At 49.5% G+C, this 19,821-nt stretch overlaps 1 protein-coding gene across 17 annotated transcripts in view; it reads left to right on the forward strand.

Moving 5' to 3' along the window:
• CUX2 (cut like homeobox 2) overlaps positions 1-19,821 on the forward strand; it is a 285,094-nt gene that overhangs the window by 249,270 nt on the left and 16,003 nt on the right. For 15 of the 17 annotated variants that reach the window (XR_005379159.1, XM_038575085.1, XM_038575075.1 and 12 more), the window contains 9 exons: positions 4,831-4,935; positions 7,912-8,103; positions 8,205-8,263; positions 8,767-8,815; positions 8,894-8,993; positions 10,050-10,721; positions 11,533-11,634; positions 15,180-15,967; positions 16,688-16,847. Coding sequence is in view for 16 of the 17 variants with exons in the window: in XM_038575085.1 (XP_038431013.1) it covers positions 4,831-4,935; positions 7,912-8,103; positions 8,205-8,263; positions 8,767-8,815; positions 8,894-8,993; positions 10,050-10,721; positions 11,533-11,634; positions 15,180-15,967; positions 16,688-16,847 (2,227 nt within the window). In the remaining variant the exon portion in view is untranslated. The remainder of the gene's footprint in view (positions 1-4,830; positions 4,936-7,911; positions 8,104-8,204; positions 8,264-8,766; positions 8,816-8,893; positions 8,994-10,049; positions 10,722-11,532; positions 11,635-15,179; positions 15,968-16,687; positions 16,848-19,821) is intronic. The other 2 variants (XM_038575076.1, XM_038575087.1) reach the window with 2 other exon arrangements.

The following is a 19,821-nucleotide window of genomic DNA, read 5'->3' on the forward strand; positions in this document are numbered from 1 at the left end:
CTGCAATGCCAGCAGCCAGGGACATGGCCAAGAGGGGCCAGCAGTGTGACCGCAAGGGGTCATTTCCCTGGAGTAGTACACCTGGCAGCTGAGTTCTAAAGCCCAGGAGCCTTTCTTTGGAGGAAGGGCCCAGAAGCATGGTTGTGCAGGCATAAGGGTAGGGTAAAGAGCAGCATTTTTAGGGTAATTTTTTAAATACATAATCCATTTACATAGTTCAGAACTCAATAATGTTCATACTTAGGAAACTCCTGTCTCCTTCCCCAACTCCACTTCCCAGCCTCTCTCACCTGTGTCTAGGGTCTCCTTCTAGACATCTACTCACAAGCTCGTGAATTACATGTTCTGTTAACATGTAATAAGTTTATTATTTTTTAAAATGAACTATTAAGTATTTTAACAATTTATCTGTTTTAATTTCTAATATGATAAATATGGATATGCATAACCCACTGTTTAGTAAAGAAGTTAATTTTGCCCAAAAAGAGATCTGGCCTTTACCCTCAGTTTCTAGGGGGTAATTTTTTTATTTTATTTAAATTCAGTCAATATATAATATATTATTGGTTTCAGAGGTAGACATCAGTGATTCATCAGTCTTGTATAACACCCAGTGCTCATTACATTACTTGCCCTCTTTAATGTCCATCACCCAGTTACCCCGTTCCCCCACCTCCCTCCCCTCCAGCAACGCTCAGTTTGTTTCCTGTGATTAAGAGTCTTATATGCTTTGTCTCCCTCTCTGGTTTCAGCTTGTTTTATTTTTTCTTCTCTTCCCCTATGATCCTCTGTTTTGTGTCTTAAATTCCACATATGAGTGAGATCATGATAATTGTCTTTGTTTGACTGACATATTTCACTTAGCATAATACCCTCTAGTTCCTTCCATGTCGTTGCAAATGGCAAAATTTCATTCTTTTGATGGCTCAGTAGTATTCCATTGTATATATACCACATCTCTTTATACACTCATCTATCGATGGACAACTGGGCTCTTTCCATAGTTTGTTGTGGACACTGCTGCTATAAACACTGGGGTATAGGTACCCCTAAGGATCACTATGTTTGTAGCTTTTGGATAAACACCTAGTAGTGCAATTGCTGGGTTATAGAGTAGCTCTATTTTTAACTTTCTGAGGAACCTCCACATTTTCCAGAGTGGCTGCATCAGCTTGCATTTCCACCAGCAGTGTAAGAGGGGGTTCCTCTTTCTTCACATCCTTGCCAACATCTGTCATTTCCTGAGTTGTTAATTTTAGCCACTGTGACCAGTGGGAGGTGGTATCTCATTGTGGTTTTGATTTGATGTGGTTGTATTTCTCTTGACAAGTGGTGTTGAACATTTTTTCATGTGTCTGTTGGCCATTTGTATGTCTTCTTTGGAAAAATGTCTGTTCATGTCTTCTGCCCATTTCTTGATTGGATTATTCTTTGGGTGTTGAGTTTGATAAGTTCTTTTTTTTTTAATTTTTATTTATTTATGATAGTCACAGAGAGAGAGAGAGAGAGAGAGGCAGAGACAGAGGCAGAGGGAGAAGCAGGCTCCATGCACCGGGAGCCCGATGTGGGATTCGATCCCGGGTCTCCAGGATCGCGCCCTGGGCCAAAGGCAGGCGCCAAACCGCTACGCCACCCAGGGATCCCGTTTGATAAGTTCTTAATAAGTTTTGGAGACTAGTCCTTTGTCTGACGTGTCATTTGCAAACATCTTCTCCCATTCTGTCAGTTGTCCTTTGGTTTTGTCGACTGTTTCCTTTGCTGTGCAAAAGCTTTTTACCTTAATGAAGTACCAGTAGTTCATTTCTGCCTTCATTTCCCTTACCTTTGAAGACGTGTCTAGCAAGAAGTTGCTGTGGCCAAGGTCAGAGAGGTTGCTGTCTGTGTTCTCCTCTAGGATCTTAATGGATTCTTGTCTCACATTTAGGTCTTTCATCCATTTTGAGTTTATTTTTGTGTAAGAAAATGGTCCAATTTCATTCCTCTGCATGTGGTTGTCCAATGTTCCCCAACACCATTTGTTGAAGAGACTGTCTTTTTTCCATTGGATATTCTCTCCTGCATTGTCGAGGATTAGTTGAGGATTAGTCCAGAACCCATTTCTGGGCTCTCTGTTCTGTTCCATTGATCTATGTGTCTGTTTTTGTGTCAGTACCATACTGTCTTGATGATTCCAGCTTTTTAATAGAGCTTGAATTCTGAGATTGTGATGCCACCAGTTTTGGTTTTCTTTTTCAACATTCTTTTGGCTATTCGGGATCTTTTCAAGTTCCATACAAATTTTAAGATTATTTGTTCTAGCTCTGTGAAAAGAGTTGATGGTATTTTGATGGGAATTGCATTGAATGTATGGATTGCTTTGGGTAGCATAGACATTTTAACAATATTTGTTCTTCCAATCCATGAGCATGGAACCATGTTTTTCCATTTCTCTGTGTCTTCCTCAATTTCTTTCATGAGTGTTCTATAGTTTTCTGAGTACAGATCTTTTGCCTCTTTGGTTAGGTTTATTCCTAGGTATCTTATGGTCTTGGGTGCAATTGTAAATGGGATTGACTCCTTAATTTCTCTTTCTTCTCAATTTTTATACCTTTCTCAAACAGAAACTATACTATACGATGCCCACCCTCCTGAACCTTATTTTTTCCCCACATATATCTTAGAACTTGTTCCAAATCTGTATAAAAGCAGTCCCATTTGTTTTACAGCTGTGTGGTATTGCACTACATGGACACACTGTCATCTAACCCAGGGGTGGCAGATTTTCTGTAAAGGGGCAGAGTAAATATTTCCAGCTTTGTAGGTCTCTGCCACAGCTCTTCAACTTTGCTGTATGTGAAAGCATAGACAGTATGCAAGCGAATAGATATGACTGTGTTCCAGAAAAACTTGATCTACAAAACAGGCCTCAGGCTGCAGTTTGCCCACCCATGGCCTAACCAGTCCCCTACTGATGAAGATGATGATGTTTCCAATCTCTTACCCTCATCATCAATCCCCCAGTGAACTCCCGTGCACACTCTTTCAGACATACCTGAGCCAATAAATAGGGTAAACTTTTAAAAGTGGAATTGCTGAGCTGAGAATCTGTGCATTTTTAGTTGACAGATGTGGGCAAACTGCCTGATTTACACTCCCTGCAGCCAGTTAAGAGAAGACCTGTTTCCCTGCAACCTCACTAACAACCGTGTATCGTCAAACTTTCAGATCTTTGCCAGTCAAATAGGCTTGAGAAAAGAAATCTTAGAGTAGTTTGGATAGGAAACAGTTTCTTTTAATGTTTATCTTTTCTGAGTATAAAAGTAAAACCTCATTATAGAAAGTATGGAGAAGAAAATAAATGTCATAATATTAGGGTTTTTTATTTTTATTTTTTTTAAAGATTTTATTTATTTATTCATGAAAGACACAGAGAGAGAGAGAGGCAGACACAGGCAGAGGGGGAAGCAGGCTCCATGCAGGGAGCCCGACGTGGGACTCGATCCCAGGGCCCAAGGATCACGCCCTGAGCTGAAGGTGGCACTAAACCGCTGAGCCACCCAGGCTGTCCAAATTACGGTTTTTTAAATCTGTATTAATATTGTCCAGAATGTGAACAAGAGGATCCTGGAGCAGAGCAGAGCAATGTTATTACTTACATAGTAATAACCCTGCCAGTTTGCCTCAGCTTTTACCCAGGGGTGACAATCAGATATCATCCCGCATGCCTCAGAGTTTGTACTGGAACCCCCATGTGTGAATCTGGGTGGTTATATAGAAGGACTTTCTGAGAAAGGGAGAAAACTATCTTCCTAGTGTCATGATGAACAGAAGGGCGAGGATCCTGGTTTTTTTAGCATGTGGAATGCAAATACTTCTCTCTGAGGGAAAGATAAGACTAGTAACTTTCTAGTAGCTTTAAACCCAGCTTTACAACCCAGCAAATGTGTCCATGGTCTGGGTTTCTTCCCTCCATGGAAATGTAAACACATACCTTCAGAGAGGAAAATCTGCAGTTCTCATGGGCTAATGTCAGAAACTGACCTCCAGCCTTGTCATTTAGCCCAGTCCTGTTTCAGTCAGATTTGCTCAGAAAGCCCAAACTGCAGAAACAAAAGTATTTCTTTACAATCACACACACCCAAAACCTTTTCCAAAACAAAACTGACCTGACCATTTTCTGTCACAAGGCAGGATACACAGGATAACCAGTAAGTAAACAAATCAACTAAATAAATTAACAAAATGTGAACATGGGTGTGCGTGGGTCTCCATGTGCATATGGTAGGCATAGCCTCTTGATTACCAAGGTCAGCATGAAAGGTAACCATAATTATTCTGACAACAACTCTATGAGGTAGTTACTTCTATCATCCCATTTTACAAACAGGGAAACTGAGGTTGAGCTGATGAAATCTCTTGCCCAAGGTCACAAAAAAACAGGGAGTGACAAAGTACAATTTCTCTCTATAAAGCCACAAGGCTTCTACATTGTTAACGTTTGGAAGCTTCCTTTCAGACTTTTTTCTTAGAAATTTTTGAGGAGTTAAGATCCACCGTAGACCCAGTTCAGTAAACTAGCATTCTGATTTAGATGTATTTCATTGCCCCCATTTCACAAGAGGAAAACTGAAACCCTGGGAGAGGAAGTGCCTTGCCCGGGGCCTGCCCCAGCTCATGGGCTGGCAAGCCACCTCTGCAGATGCTCCATCCATGTGGCAGTAGGTGGCATGGGAGCTAGAGACAAACACCCAGCCCTGCCTAAGTTGTGCAGGGCAATGGCAAAGGCTAGGGTGGGATCCAGTGTGACCCTGCTCACTTCGTAACTGCTCCTGCCTCGACTCTCCTCCCCAGCGCGCTGAGGCTGCCCAGCGGGAGGTAGAAAGTCTTCGGGAACAACTGGCCTCCGTCAACAGCTCTATCCGCCTGGCCTGCTGCTCCCCACAGGGACCCAGTGGGGTAAGGATGGTGGGGGAGCCAGAGGGAAAGTTTGGGAAAAGCCATGTTGGTGAGTATGAATATATGGATGACGTTTTGTGGATCAGTCATGTGCATCTGTGTGAAATTATGCACATGAATCTGTGTAGATACAGTGGGCATAGCATCTTAATTGCCAAGGTCAATGCATAGTTAACTGTAATTACTATGACTTGCTTTGCCAGCTGAAGTTCAAAATAAAGCCACAACTCTTTGCAAGCTCAAGCTTCCATATGTGATTAATAGGAAGTCCAGCATCTTCCTTTACCCCAAATTGTCCAAGAATGCCAGCAACTTACTCAGGCCAGAAAGGACCATTTCCATTGCCAGATGCCTGGCAAGCTGGGTAGGAGGGTAAGTTTGAGCAATAGGACAGCAGTTTTGGTGGTTGCCACCAGGTGTCGACATTGACCACTGGTTCTCCATTCCCACAACTCACAGTAGGACTACTTGACCAAGATCGGAGATTGACACTCCCATCAGCCACTGGTTCCCAAAACATGCAAAGTGATTCCAGTGGGTTCTCCCAAACAGCCACACGCTACCAAGCACCAGTCTAGAATATCAGTCCTGAGGTTCCTGTGTTAAGCCTGCTCAGTGCATCTTTCTTTTTCCTCCTGATTGGTTGCCCCTCTGGGGTCCTGGGGTCAGAGGGATTTCAGTCAGAGCCACCCCAGCCAGACCCTTCTGTCCTGTGTTAAGAGTCTTCATTGCCAGGCACCTGGCTGGCTCAGTCCGTAGAACATGTGACTCTTGATCTCACAGTCATGAGTTCAAGGCCTACATAGGGCATGATGCCTACTTTAAAAAAAAAAAAAAGAGGAAAGAAGAGAAACAGTCTCTATTGCTTCTCTCCCAGAAAGTTTGGGGTTCCTTACATAAGCTGGTCCACCTTCTTTCCAGATCTCTGCATACCAAGAGGTTAGATTCCCGATTCCTTACCACAGGTCTGCTCCAGGGTGATTGGCAGTCTCCACCCACACAGTTGAAGTGGCCAGCATAACTTTTACGTCACCTGACACCCTGAAACATTGGCCAGTGCGCCTGTATCTGTCTTTTCTGCTTCAACATTGGATTATGTCTCTGTGGACATGTGTTACTATGAATGTGTATGTCTGTTTGTGGCCTTGGGGCAAATAACTATATCCTTAATCTAACTGTGCCTCAGTTTCCTCACTTGTACAAGTCAGACCTACTTTATAGGGCTGTTGGGAGGATTACATGTAAATCACTTAAGATGGTGCTTGGCTTATAGTCTACACTCAGTGAATGCCTGATGCTGCCGTTAGCAACAGGAGTGTGGCTTGGATGCATCTGAGGTGTTTTTGCCCAAGTCGCGTGTGGTCTCTGAGCACATACATGTCTGTGTGTCACAGTGGCATGTCCATATCTCTCTTTGATGCCTGGGTGTTTCTCTGTGTCTGCATGTCAGCATGAGTATTCCAGCAGTTACATGTCTCCGTGTGTGCTGTCTATAGCTGTGTCCCCCTGTGCCTGTGTCCCAGAAGGCAGTGTGTGTGTATGCCCGTGTGACTGGATGTCTGCACAACACAAAGAGTGAGCACGAGACAGGCTGAGGGCAAGAGAGTTCGTGAATTCGCCCCAGAAAGGATTTGCCAGTGGTTCTTAATTAACCCCCGTGGAACCCAGCAAATGCCTGTGCTAATCAGCCACAGGGAATTTTGCTGGGGGGGGGGGGGGGGCGGGTTCTGAGCACAACAGTGGCGCTCGATGCTAATTAATTTAATGTGTTAATGGCATCCGCTTCCTGTTTTAATTGGCATTTATCTCCCTGGAAGAATAGCTGGTGTTGGTAGTGGCAAGCTGTTTTCTGCTCTGTTTTGTTTTTCGTGATCCTTCTTAGATTGATCTGTAACTGTGCTCAGGACCAGCCTGACTTCAGGTCCTCTCAGACATCAACAACATCTTCATCCAGGACAAAGAGGCCATTCCCTAAAACCTGGAGAAGCCAAGGGGCTTGGGGCTGGGGGCAAATTAGGAGAAAGGAACCACCAGTAGTATGGCCTGTGGCTACAGGGTCTTGGATCTAATCCTGAGGGTCTGCCTGGAATGGAGTGGAAACATCTCTCTGGGATAGGACCTGTGCCCAGTTTTGAAACCTAAACCTTTATCTGTGATGTTCCCTCTGCCAGGAATCCAGTCCCCACCGCTTCCTCACAGGACTGTCTCCCTTTTTTTGCCCTCTTTTAACAAATGCTTTATTGAAGTTTATATAAGGAAAAATGTGCATACCATGAGTGCACAGCATGTTGAACTTTTCAGAGATGCCATGACCAGCATCCAGATCAACAGGTAGAATGTTCCCAGCACCCAGAATGCCCCCTCATGTCCGCATCTGGGTACCACTCCCCAAGGGGAACTGCTCTTCTGACTTGTAACAGCACAACCAGCTTTTGCCTGTTTTTGTATCCGATCTTAATCGGATCACACACACATTTTGGTATCTGGCTTTTTTCACTTCATATTCTGAGAGAATGGTCCATGCTGTGTTAATAGCTGTGGGTTATCCATTTTCAGTGCTGTATCATGTTCCATTTTGTGGATATACCACAGCCTGCTCATCTATTCTCTGCTTGGAGGACATCTGGAGGGTTGCTGCCAAGCAATCTTCAAAATCACTAACTTGAACTTGATCACAGTTCTTAGACACATCTTCCTCCAGAAAACCTTCCCTGCCCACTCTCCCTCGGTTTTAATACCAGAGGGAAGGCATCCATGCTGGTAGGACTGGCCCAAGCAAAGGCCCAGAGATAGGAGGAGGAAAGCCAGAGTCTATAAGAAGCAGCTGAGTTACTCTGGGGAGCCCAGCACAGGGTGGGGGGAGTTTGTGCCACCGATGGATTTCCCACTTTGTCTGGGATTCAGGGGTGGGGAAGCCAGCCCTACAGCCCCCTGCCCCACACCTCTTAGTCCCTCAAAGCCCCACTTTGTCCTCAGGATAAGGTGAACTTCGCACTGTGCTCGGGCCCCCGGCTTGAAGCTGCCCTAGCCTCCAAGGATCGGGAGATCCTGCGGCTACTGAAGGATGTACAGCACCTCCAGAACTCTCTGCAGGAGCTGGAGGAGACATCCGCCAACCAGATCGCGGACCTAGAGCGACAACTCACGGCCAAGTCTGAGGCCATAGAAGTAGGTCTTGGGAGAGGAGGTATACGGACAGGAGACAGAAGGGGCATCCCCACGCAGAAGAGTATGGACCAGCCTAAACCCATCTTTGTCTTCTCCTCTAGAAGCTGGAAGAGAAGCTCCAGGCACAGTCTGACTACGAAGAGATTAAAACAGAGCTGAGGTACCATGCAGAGCGGGGCTCCACAACCCCCAGCCTTCTTCCTTGGCAAGGGCGAGGAGGGGCCCTGGACAAAGTTCATGATCTTCCCCCTCCCACTGCACCCCACTTTGTCTCCTTTGTCCCCTTGTCTCTCCTTCATGGCAGCTTCAGTATGAGAATTTAAGCATGCTTGGTCCTTTGCCACTCAGAGCCACCTAGAGGAGAACGTGCAGGGCAGCTCGGGGTCCGTGTGGGAACTGGCGAGGGGTGGTGCTCTCATCGGATTAGCTCAGGCCAGCCAGTGTGGGGATTGCTGAACACAGCACCCCCCGGGTGTCATTGAAACCAGCTCACTGGCCTGCTCATTGAGGGCTCTTGTTGTCCTGAGTCCAGTGTTTTGTAGGGTCCATGGGTGGCCAGTTGTTCCCAGTCAGGGAAGAGGAGCTAGAGGGAGTACTCTCAATACCTCTCCCCAAGCCCTGGGAGTTTGGCTGGCCTCCAACTCTCTCCACTTTCTCTGGCAGCATCTTGAAAGCCATGAAGTTGGCCTCCAGCACCTGCAGCCTCCCCCAGGTGAGTGTCCCCGCCACTGTGTCCCACAGTGCAGGGTGCCCTTGGGAGCCCTCTCAGCTCCGCTTTTTGTCTCCTCAGGGCATGGCCAAGCCTGAAGACACACTGCTCATGGCAAAGGAGACCTTCTTCCCTGCTCAGAAATTCCTTCTGGAGAAGCCTGGCCTCCTGCCCAGCCCTGGTAGGGAAGATGGGATGCTCCTGGGGCCGAGGGATGGGGATGGGCCTGCCCATGGGCCTCTGGCCTTCTCTATGCCTGCAGACCACTGCCTCCCATGTGGGCAGGAGAGATGCAGAAAAGGGGTACACACTTATTGAGCAGCTGCTGTGTAGTGGCCCCGAGCTGGGTGCTCTCCATAGCTAGGCCAACTGGCAGTGTTCATACACACCTAGCCCACACGGCTCACTCAGGCCCTCCTAAGACCCCCCCTCCTCCCCAAAAGGCTCCACTCATCCCCAAGCCCTGGTGAGCATCAGAAGAGGTGACAGGACACAAGGAGGGCATTCACACTGTTCCCCCCGTAGCAGGACTGCTGGTAATGATCTGCAGACCGTGCTCTCACCCCAGATCACCTTCTCAGTGACTCAGCCCTCCTCCCCACACAATGGCTCCATGACCTTATAGCTGTGTGGCCCCAGCACATACTTTCTGTGCTGCCTCTGTTTCCTCATCTGTAAAGTAGGGAAATAATGGATCCACCTTGTGGGTGCTGTTCACATGGGGAATGCAAACAGGCAGGGCATGGGGGAAGAGGAGAGTGGCAAGGTGGGCAAGGGGCCAGGAGTGAGCATCCTGCTGCAGTTGGCGTCGATCCAAACTCCCCACCCTGGGGCCAGGCGCTGGCACGTAACAGGGGCTCAGTGGCTGTTCTCACCATAGGAGGGAGGGCTCCCTGGAGCTGGCGTGTGGGCCAGGCCTGCCCTGGTAGGGGTTTGTGAATTAGAAGGGAAGGTCTTTGTGCCGTGGGGCACCCGTAGCGCCTCTCTCCTTGTACCCCCTGCCCTCTCCTCCCCCTTTCCGTTTCTGAATTTCTCTCCATGTGTGTGTCTTCTGTCTCTCCCTATCTCTCTGCCTCCCCCCTTCTGTCTCTTCATCCCTCTGTCTCTTTCTGCCTCTCATTCTGTCTCTGCCTCTCTGTCTCCCTATCTCTGTTTCTCTGATATTTCTTTCTCTCCCCGTCACATCTGTTTCTTTCTCTCCTCTCTTCTTCCATCTGTCTGTCTCTCAACATTCTAGAGGAGGACCCTTCGGAGGACGATTCCATCAAGGACTCTCTGGGCACGGAGCAGTCCTATCCATCCCCTCCGCAGCTCCCGCCACCACCAGGGCCCGAAGACCCCCTGTCCCCCAGCCCTGGGCAGCCCCTCTTGGGCCCTGGACTGGGCCCCGATGGCCCAAGGACTTTTTCACTGTCCCCCTTCCCCAGCTTGGCTTCTGGGGACAGATTGGCAGGGGACGCACTGCTGTCCAAGCACATGATGCCACCCGCCACCTTCAAGGGAGAGACAGGCCTGCTGGTGTTCCCCCCGGCTTTCTACGGCACCAAACCCCCCACAGCCCCTGCCACCCCAGCTCCTGGCCCTGAGCCACCTGGGGCCCCAGAGCCAGTGGAGGGGGGCGGGAGCAGCACAGCCGGGACGGGGGCCGGAGCCGAGGAGGAGCAGCTGGACACGGCAGAGATTGCGTTCCAGGTGAAGGAGCAGCTGCTCAAACATAACATCGGGCAGCGGGTGTTTGGCCACTATGTGCTGGGGCTGTCCCAGGGCTCAGTCAGTGAGATCCTGGCCCGGCCCAAGCCCTGGCGCAAGCTCACAGTGAAGGGCAAGGAGCCCTTCATCAAGATGAAGCAGTTCCTGTCGGATGAGCAGAACGTGCTGGCCCTAAGGACCATCCAGGTGCGGCAGCGAGGTGAGGGCCCATCCCAAGGTGCAGGAGGTCAGAGCCAGACACTGCCACCTCACAGCTGTGTCACCTGGGGCAAGTGACTTTGCCTCCCTGTGCTTCGGTTTTCCTTTCTGTAAAACAAGGAAATATATCCTTGTTCCCTCCTTCCTGGGGCCCGCGGCTGCCCGTTGCTCCATACCTGGCCCTAATGGGACAGCTCAGGCCAATCATTCTGGGAAAAGCCTGTGCCCAGGGGCCACCCTGGCAGGCAGATGCTTCCTGAGGACCTCCAAACCTCAGTCCACCCTTCTGTGAAATGGCCTGGTTCCTGCCAACCTTGCCAGACTTGATTTTCTAGGGTATCCCTTATGAATGGCCCAAGCTTTGACCTCACAAACACAATGGCTCCATTCAAACACCTGAATTTGAGTTCCAGCTCTGCCATTCACTCAGTGGGTGACCTGGAGCAACTGACTTCAGTTTCTGTGTCTCAATTTCCCCATCTATCCCCATCTGTCAGCCTCCTATGAGAGTTAAATGAGTATAAATCACTCAGCATGGCCCCTGGAACGTAGTAACTGCTTGAGAACTGTTAGCTGTGGTGGTGGCCATCATTGTTAGAACCATTGTATTGTTATTATTGGTTCAAGCCAGAATCATTTGTAGATCCACTTTGTCACACAGACTGGCTAAGTGGTGGTCTGGCCCTCACTCTCCTGGCCCTGGCCCTGGAGCCCCTGAGGGAGGAGGGGACCAGCCCTTCACCCTACCCAGCTCCAGGGACTGACCCCCCAGCATGCAGGCCCCCACAACAAATGCCCCCTTGCCTCCCCAGGCAGTATCACCCCAAGAATCCGCACACCAGAGACAGGCTCAGATGACGCCATCAAGAGCATCCTGGAACAAGCCAAGAAAGAGATCGAGTCCCAGAAGGGGGGTGAGTGTCACTGCGGCAGGCAAAGCCTGAGGCCTCCGGGACCTTGCCTGAGCAGAAGATGAGCCTTCATCTGCCTTTGTCTACCACAGCAGGGATTTCAAGCAGGTCAGAACCTCTTTGCCAACCAACCTGCAACCAAGTGAAGCCTGGAAAGCACCAGATCCCTGTTAGCATAGGAGCCACAGCCATGTGTGACTGTCTACTCAAATTACTTAAAGCTAAATAAAATAACAGCTTCAGGTTTTCAGCCTCACCAACCATATTGCATGGTGACAAGTGACAGCCATGTGGGACAGCCCAGCTATACTGCTGCAGCCCTGGTCTGGATTGTCTGGATATCTTCGACTTTGAGGAGATGCAGGGATCAGTAATCACACAGGAACTCTGTCACGCATAGAGGCCTAAGCCTCACCCTCCTTCCTGCACTTCCACTTATAGTTTCCAAGGAGACCCTGTTCTCCTGGCTTCCTCCTATCCCCAGACTCTACCTTCTACACTTTGCCAGGGGCCCTGCATTAGCCTCGAAGTGCTGCTGTTCAGCCACAATCTCAGTGGCTAAAAGCAACACAAATTCATTATCTTACAGTTCTGAGAGTCACAGGTCCGCAGTCAGCCTCACTGGGCTAGAGGCCAGGTGTAAGTGGAGGCTGCATTCCTTCTGGAGTCTCTAGACCAGAGTCCCTTTCCTTACCTTTCCCAGCCTCTAGAGGCACCCACATTCCCTGCCTCATGGCCAACATCACTACAGCTTCCTCACTTGTCTGTGATACTCCTGTATTCCTCTCATCAGCCTTGTGATGATGTGGGGCCCACCCACATAACCCAGGATTGTCTGCCATCTCAAGATCCTTAACTTAATCACATCTGCAGAGTCCTCTTTGCCATGTGAAGTAACCTACTCCTGGCCCAAGGATGTGGAGACGGTTGGGAAGCCCTTATTTAGCCAACCACAGTGTACTTTTTTCCTCAGCCCATCAAACAAAGGGTTCCTCCAGGCCCTCGGACTTTCCTACCCTTCCCTAAATGAGTTAGTCCACTCCTGGAAGTTCCATCAACGCCCAAAGCACTCCCTCTCCAGGCCACACTTCTCTCCAGAATTCCAAAGCCCTAAGCAAACCACTGGCTAGACATGTCCTCAGGGTCTCCTACTGGCATCTCAGACTCAGCGTGTCTGAGGTGGAACTCACTGCCTTCCCCTGCCCCTCAGTCCCTCCCCAAACCTACCGACACAGGGCTGGGAACCTGTCAGATGGTGCCAGATGCCCAGGTGGCACGAGAGGCTGTCCTTGACTGCCATCATCATCACTTGCTAGGACTGTTGCATCAGCCTCTTTACTGGCCTTGCCACTGACATTCTAGGTCCCACTGCAGCCCATTCCCCACCCAGGCCAGAGGACTCTTACTAGAGCACACACATGGTCATGTCAGTACTCAGAATCCTTCCACAGCTCCCCATTGTCCTCAAGATAAAAATCCCAACTCCTCAAGAAGGCCTACAGGCTTCTTGAGTGAACTGCTTATAGCCATGTCCATTCTCATGCTGTTCCCAGTGCCCCTGATGCCATCCTCACCCCAGGCCTACTGCTCATACTAAACAAGTGGGAAGTCACCTCATCTAGAAAACCCCCCACCCTCATCCAGATGGATTAGATGCTAACCCTCCTTGGATTCCCCATAATCACCTACATTGCTTGGTGCATTGGAACCAGAGTGGCCTAGCTGTAAATTTTGGCTCTGCCATTTATTAGCTTTGTGACATTGGGCAAGTTACATAGCCTCTCTGTGCCTCCATTTTCTCATATTTAAAATAGGCACAATATTAATACTCCTTTCTTAAGGTTGTGTGAAGATCAAATGAAATCAGGCCTGACAAGCCTGGGGGCTTGGCATGTAGAAGATGCCCCTGAAAATTTAGCTATCATTACGGTTAACATCATCATTATTTTTGTCTCTGTTGTTATATTTGTTCATGTTACCAATGCCTCTGCTGATACGTCTGTCCCTCCTACCAGTCTGAGGACTTTTTGCAGCCAAGGACCTAGTCACATCCCTGTACCCACCACAGTGCAGCGTGACAGACTGTTGCTGACTTTGAACCTGATGCTGGCTTCCACACCCTGACTTTGTGGTATCTGCTGCCTCCTGGTGGCAACTCAGAGCAAATGTCCCGATTCCCAAGCCTCTGATTGGTGCTGGGAGCCAAATGTTTCCCAAGGGCCCTCCCTCCTGAGCCATCCCTGGGAGGGGCAGAAGCAGCTCACCTTGCAAGGAGCCTACACTGCCTCACCAAATAATCCACTGAGGCCCTATTGTGTACACCTTAATTTCTTTCTTGTTAATCTTCTGTAGCAAGAGAGGCAATCATTCAGTAAACTTTGGGTAAGGATCTACTACGTGTTGGACATACTGTGGATGAGACGTGATATTGGAGTAAAAAGAACCATGAGAAACAGACTTATTAAACTCTCCCACTAAATAAACAGGACAGTTGAGAGCAGAGAGGGGGAGACATGCTCACAGTTACACAGAAACAAAGGGAGAACCCAGGTCTCCAACTCCTTGCACAGTGCTCTCCCACAGTAGTGGGGCTGTGGTCAAAAACAAGATAGCAGAAAATTTTAAAAAGCAATATCAGGGGTGCCTTGGTGGCTCAATCAGTTAAGTGTCTGACTTGATTTTGGCTCAGGTCATGATCTCAAGGTAGTGAAATCAAGCCCCAAGTCAGGCTTCGTGCTAGGCAAGGAGCCTGCTTATACTTCTCTTCCTCTTCCTCTGCCCCTCCTGACCGTGCACAGGCTCACTCTCTCTCTCTCTCTCGCTCTCTCCCTCTTTCTCTCTTAAAATAATGTAGATAGATGATAGATAGATAGATAGATAGATAGATAGATAGATGATAGATCGATAGGCAACATCACAGCAGAGTGGGCCAGCCAGGGGTCTATGAAGAGGTAGCAAGAGAAAAAATGCCTGGGTTATTGCTCTATGTCCCTGACAAGAGTGAATGCTAAGCAGAGAGCAACTAGAGTCCCCCAGGGTGGAAATGAACATGACTGGTGGCTAACTCGAGAGGTCTGCCCTCAGAATTGAAGGAAATATCCAGGATGGGGACAAAGACTTATATACAAGCTATTCCTTTATTGCTGTTCACAACAGTGATAAACTAGAAATAACCTAAGTGTTCAACAGTGGGGGATCAAGTAAAATAAAGCAGAGAATATCCCTTCAAGTGGCATAGGCAACCATGAAAGATGGAACTTTTAATCATGAGGAAAAATATTCATGTTGATGAGTGGATGAACCAGGCTACACTCCCACATCAAGTATGATCACCCCATCATGAAGTTAGAAAGCAGACCAGGAGGAGATACATGAGAATATTTCATATGGTTGCCTTTGGGAGAGAGATTAAATTCATTTAACTGGCTTTATTGTGATATCTTCACAGTATCTCCAAAGTGTGCTTATTAGTGATGCTGTGTACATCTTTGCCCTTCAAACCATGCCCTGACTCTGGGCCTCTGGCCACCCTATCACCTTCCCAACAGGTGAGTCCAAGAACTCCACAGCCCCTCTCAGCATCACCAATGGCACAGCCCCCGCCAGCACCTCAGAAGATGCCATCAAGAACATTCTGGAGCAAGCACGCCGTGAGATGCAGGCACAACAGCAGGCCCTGCTGGAGATGGAGGCAGGCCCCCGGGGCCGCTCGGTGCCTCCCTCACCCCCAGAGCGGCCCTCGCTGGCTGCTGTGAGCCAGAATGGGGCCCCAGCCTATGTCAAGCAGGAGGACAGCAGCGGTGGTGGTGGCGGGGGAACCAGCAGCAGCGCCACACAGACGTCCCTCACAGTCCTGTCCCCTGCAGCCTTTGTGCAGAGCATCATCCGGAAGGTCAAGTCGGAGATCGGAGATGCCGGCTACTTCGACCACCACTGGGCCTCAGACCGTGGCCTGCTCAGCCGCCCCTATGCCTCTGTCTCACCCTCCCTCTCCTCTTCCTCCTCCAGCTACTCTGGACAGCCCAATGGGAGGGCCTGGCCCCGTGGGGATGAGGCCCCCACAGCCCCCGAGGACGAAGCAGCAGGGGGCGAGGAGGAGCCCTCCAGGGTGGGTGAGCTGAAGTCTGAAGGGGGCATCCCCGAGGCAGGCAGCGGCGGGCGGCTGGCCTACTACCCAGCATATGTGCCCCGCACACTGAAGCCCACCGTGCCACCCCTGACCCCCGAACAGTATGAACTTTACATGTACCGGGAAGTGGACACCCTGGAGCTGACACGCCAGGTCAAGGAGAAGCTAGCCAAGAATGGAATCTGCCAGAGGATCTTTGGGGAGAAGGTGAAGATAGTAGGGCCCACTCCCAAGAAGCTCAGGGGCCATGGGGCCCATGGGACCTGGGGGGAGACCACATGAGGACCCAGCCCCCAGTATTTATAGTTTGGAAAGAGGGTTGTGTGTATGAACAGCAGGATTCAGACCCAGGTCTGCATGACCCCAAACCCTTTCTCCTGCAACTACCTGCCCTGCATCCTGTGGGAAAGGAGCCATGGGCAGGGCTGGCATTCAGTCCTTTGGTTGTTCAAGCAGTGAACACTCACCTTCCCGACAGAACCCTCCGTTCCTCCCAATGGCCCAGCCATGAAAGAGATAAGGCTCAGCCCAGCCAGTGGTGCCCTGCAGTTCCAGTGATTAAGTAGTTTTTAACAGCAACTCTACCCATAGCATAGGAGCAGGCAAAGGGTTGGGTGAGCTGAGGATAAGAGTGACCTAAGTGAAAGACACAGGAAGATTTCCTGGAGGAGGGGGCACTTGAGGGGTCTTAAAGTCAGGAAGGATTCTTACATGTAGGCATATCTGGAAGGGTACTGCCGATGGTGGGGGCATAACACAGGCACACAGCAGGCACCTGGGAAATGAAAAAACAAATCAAGGCAGCCCTGGTCTCCCAGAGAATCAGAGTGAACAGTGGTCCCGAAGGGTCTTGTGGAGAGGGAGGGAAGGGATGGCCAGTGTCCCAGGAGCCTACCTCCCTACCCTTCCTGCTCCGCCCATCCCCAGGTGCTGGGCCTGTCACAGGGCAGTGTGAGCGACATGCTGTCCCGGCCGAAGCCATGGAGCAAGCTGACGCAGAAGGGGCGAGAGCCCTTCATCCGCATGCAGCTGTGGCTCTCAGACCAGCTCGGCCAGGCCAGCAGCCAGCAGCCCAGCGCCTCCCAGGGTGAGTGTGGTTGGGGCCCTCTGGTGCTGCCAGCCCCCAGAACTGCCGTTCCCAGCTGCCGTTATTTCTCTCTGGAAGACTGCAGTGTGCTCCTAGATGGTCTCCCTGCCCCACCTTTCATCCTTCAACTAGCAGGATGCCCTCTGTTGGTGGTTTTAACCTCTAGATGGTGCCAGAGTGCCTAGAGCAAGTGGAGAAAATACTCTGCAAGCGGAGCCACACCCTCTGATCCCCTCACCTCTCCTCACTGGAATCGGAATCGCCGATTGATCTCTTCTTCCCAGCGATCCGGCTCCAGGCAGCCTCAGAATCCTTGGCCCAGAGATCTGGGCCGTTATCCATCCATTAACGATGCACAGGCAGGATGGGGTCAGAACCTTGCCTGAGTGAGGAAACTGAGGCTCAGAGAGTTGTCCAGAGTCACAGAACAAAGGTGGACAGATAGAGTCAGGGGAGGGACTCTAGGAAGCCCAAGTTCCCCCCACCCCCGCCCAACAAAGACCAGTGGGCAGGTCAGTCGGATTCTGGGTGAAGTGCAGGTATCAAGAATACTGCCAGAAACATAATGCCAGACAACAAAAGCATCCCGGGTGACGGTGTCTATTTTAGAAGTTCATGCCCATAAGACAAGGCAGCACATTGTTGTAGCACTGGCTACAGGCCTGAGCATTAAAATGTCAAAAAGAGAGGCACTCAGCTCAATTGGTAGAGAGTGAGACTGTTGATCTCAGGGTCATGAGTTCAAGCCCCATGTTGGGCATTGAGCTTATTTGAAAAAAAAAAAAAGGTCAAAAAGAGCCACCACTCACCGCCCTGGAAAGAGGGGGGTTCCCTGGGGAAAGGGACCAGGAAGAGACTGGGAGGGGACAACTCTGGCTGTCTCTATCTTTGTCTTTAAAACAAACAGAGATTTGAAGCAAATAAGGGACTGTTAACGTCTATTAAAGGCATGGACCTGAGGAAGGGAAGGATAATTTGTGTTTCCTTTTCAGTATATTTCTATACTGTGTAATATTTTATAATTAAAAATTTTAATTGAGAAACTCTTCTCCATCAGGCTGTTGTAAAGACTAATGTAACCATTCTAATGACAGCTGCCATTTGTCACAGACAAGGCTGAGTGAGCACTTGCAGTATCTTCCTCTTTAATCCTCACATCAATCTTGACTGGAAGGACTCTGTCATTCCCACTTCACAGAAGAAATCAAGAGTCTGAGAAGTACAGTGATTTGCCCAAGGTCACCTGCCAGTTAGTGGCAGAGCCAGGATTAGAACGCAAGGTTTTTAGCCATTAGGGCTCAGAGGAGTGCCCACCCCAGAGCCCGTACCTGTGAAAGAGTTCCCATCCTGTGTTGTATCATATTGTAATTAATTCTTTTACGGTGGTAAAATTTACACTACATAAAATTTACCATTTGAACCACTTTTAAAGTGTACAATTCAGTGGCATTTAATACATTCACAACTTTTTTCTTTTTAAGATTTTATTTATTTATTCATGAGAGACACAGAGAGAGACAGAGACATAGGCAGAGGGAGAAGCAGGCTCCCTGCTCGGATCCCAGTATGGAACTCCATCCCAAGATCCCTGGATCACGGCCTGAGGCAAAGGCAGACGCTCAACCACTGAGCCATCCAGGTGCCCCAGTATATTCACAACTTTGTGCAACCCCCACCTCTCTCCAGTTCCAGAACATTCTCATCACCCCAAAAGGAACCTGTATTCATTAATCAGTCCTGCCCACTCCCCACCCTTGCCCTGCCCCAGGCCCTGTGACCACCAACCTGCTACCTGTCTGTATGGATTTGCCTCTTCTGAACATTTTCTATCAATGGAATCCTACAATATGTGGCCTTTTGTGTCTGGCTTCTTTCACTGAGCATCATGTTTGCAAGTCTCATCCATGTTGTAGCTCATGTCTCAGTATTTCATTCCTTTTTGTGGCCAAATAATATTTCCTTGTGTGGATAGACCACCTTTTGGCTATTCTGGATAATGCTGCAGTGAACACTCATACGTGTTTCCGAACACCTGTTTTTTATTCCTTTGATATATACCTCAGGGTAGAATTGCTGGGTGAGATGATAATTATATGTTTAACTTACTAAGGAACTTCCAAACTGTTTTCCATAGTGACTGCACCATTCTACATCCTGGGCAGTAAGAGGGGGAGGGATTCCTATTTCTTTACATCCTCCCCAACACCTGCTATTCTCCGCCATTGACCGTCCCCATCCCAGTAGGTGTGAATTGGCATCTCCTTGCAGTTCTGATTTGCATTTCCCCAGTGTCCAGTTGTTTGGATTTTTTACAGTGTCTTTGTTGTGTAGGGATAGAGTTAGGCAAAAACCATCAAGAGTAGTGTACCTGGTGGAAGAAACAGCACAAGCAAAGGCTAGGAGGAAGGATCCTTCACAGATTAGGAAGGGAATGAGGTCCAGTGAACATGGACACCTTGTTCCCTGCCCCCCGCCCCCGGCCTCCCTGCAGACCAGGAGGCCAGGGCCAATGTTCATAGAGGCAGAGATGTGCGCAGTGGCTGCTGGCTTGAGTGGAGGGTGGCTGATCCAACCAAGACCCCCACAGCCACCATGTGTCCTCAGCCTAGCAGGAGAGGGATCCATTGCCCAAAGGTCCCACATAGTGTGGCCGTGGGATTGAGTATGGACCTGTTCCAGCCCCCGTTTTGTCCATGGCCTGGGGGATTGGGGATGAGCTGGATGCCAGGGGAGACTTCCAAAGCGTGGCCTCCCGCCCACCAGCTGCCTGCCATCAGGGGATGGTTCAAATAACCGACTCTTCAGCCCTGCCCCCAGTAGTCACATGGGTACTGCAGCCACTTGTGTCTGAGGCTCTATCCTCAGAATTTTCTGGCTCCCCCCACGTGGTCTCTGACTTCCCCCGAGTCTCCCCGAGTCTCCCCCACCATCGTCACTGTCTTTTCTCTCTCCCTCCCTTGTCTTTCTGGCTGCC

The sequence above is a fragment of the Canis lupus genome, chromosome 26, assembly GCF_011100685.1.
Source record: "Canis lupus familiaris isolate Mischka breed German Shepherd chromosome 26, alternate assembly UU_Cfam_GSD_1.0, whole genome shotgun sequence".
Taxonomy (NCBI): domain Eukaryota; kingdom Metazoa; phylum Chordata; class Mammalia; order Carnivora; family Canidae; genus Canis; species Canis lupus.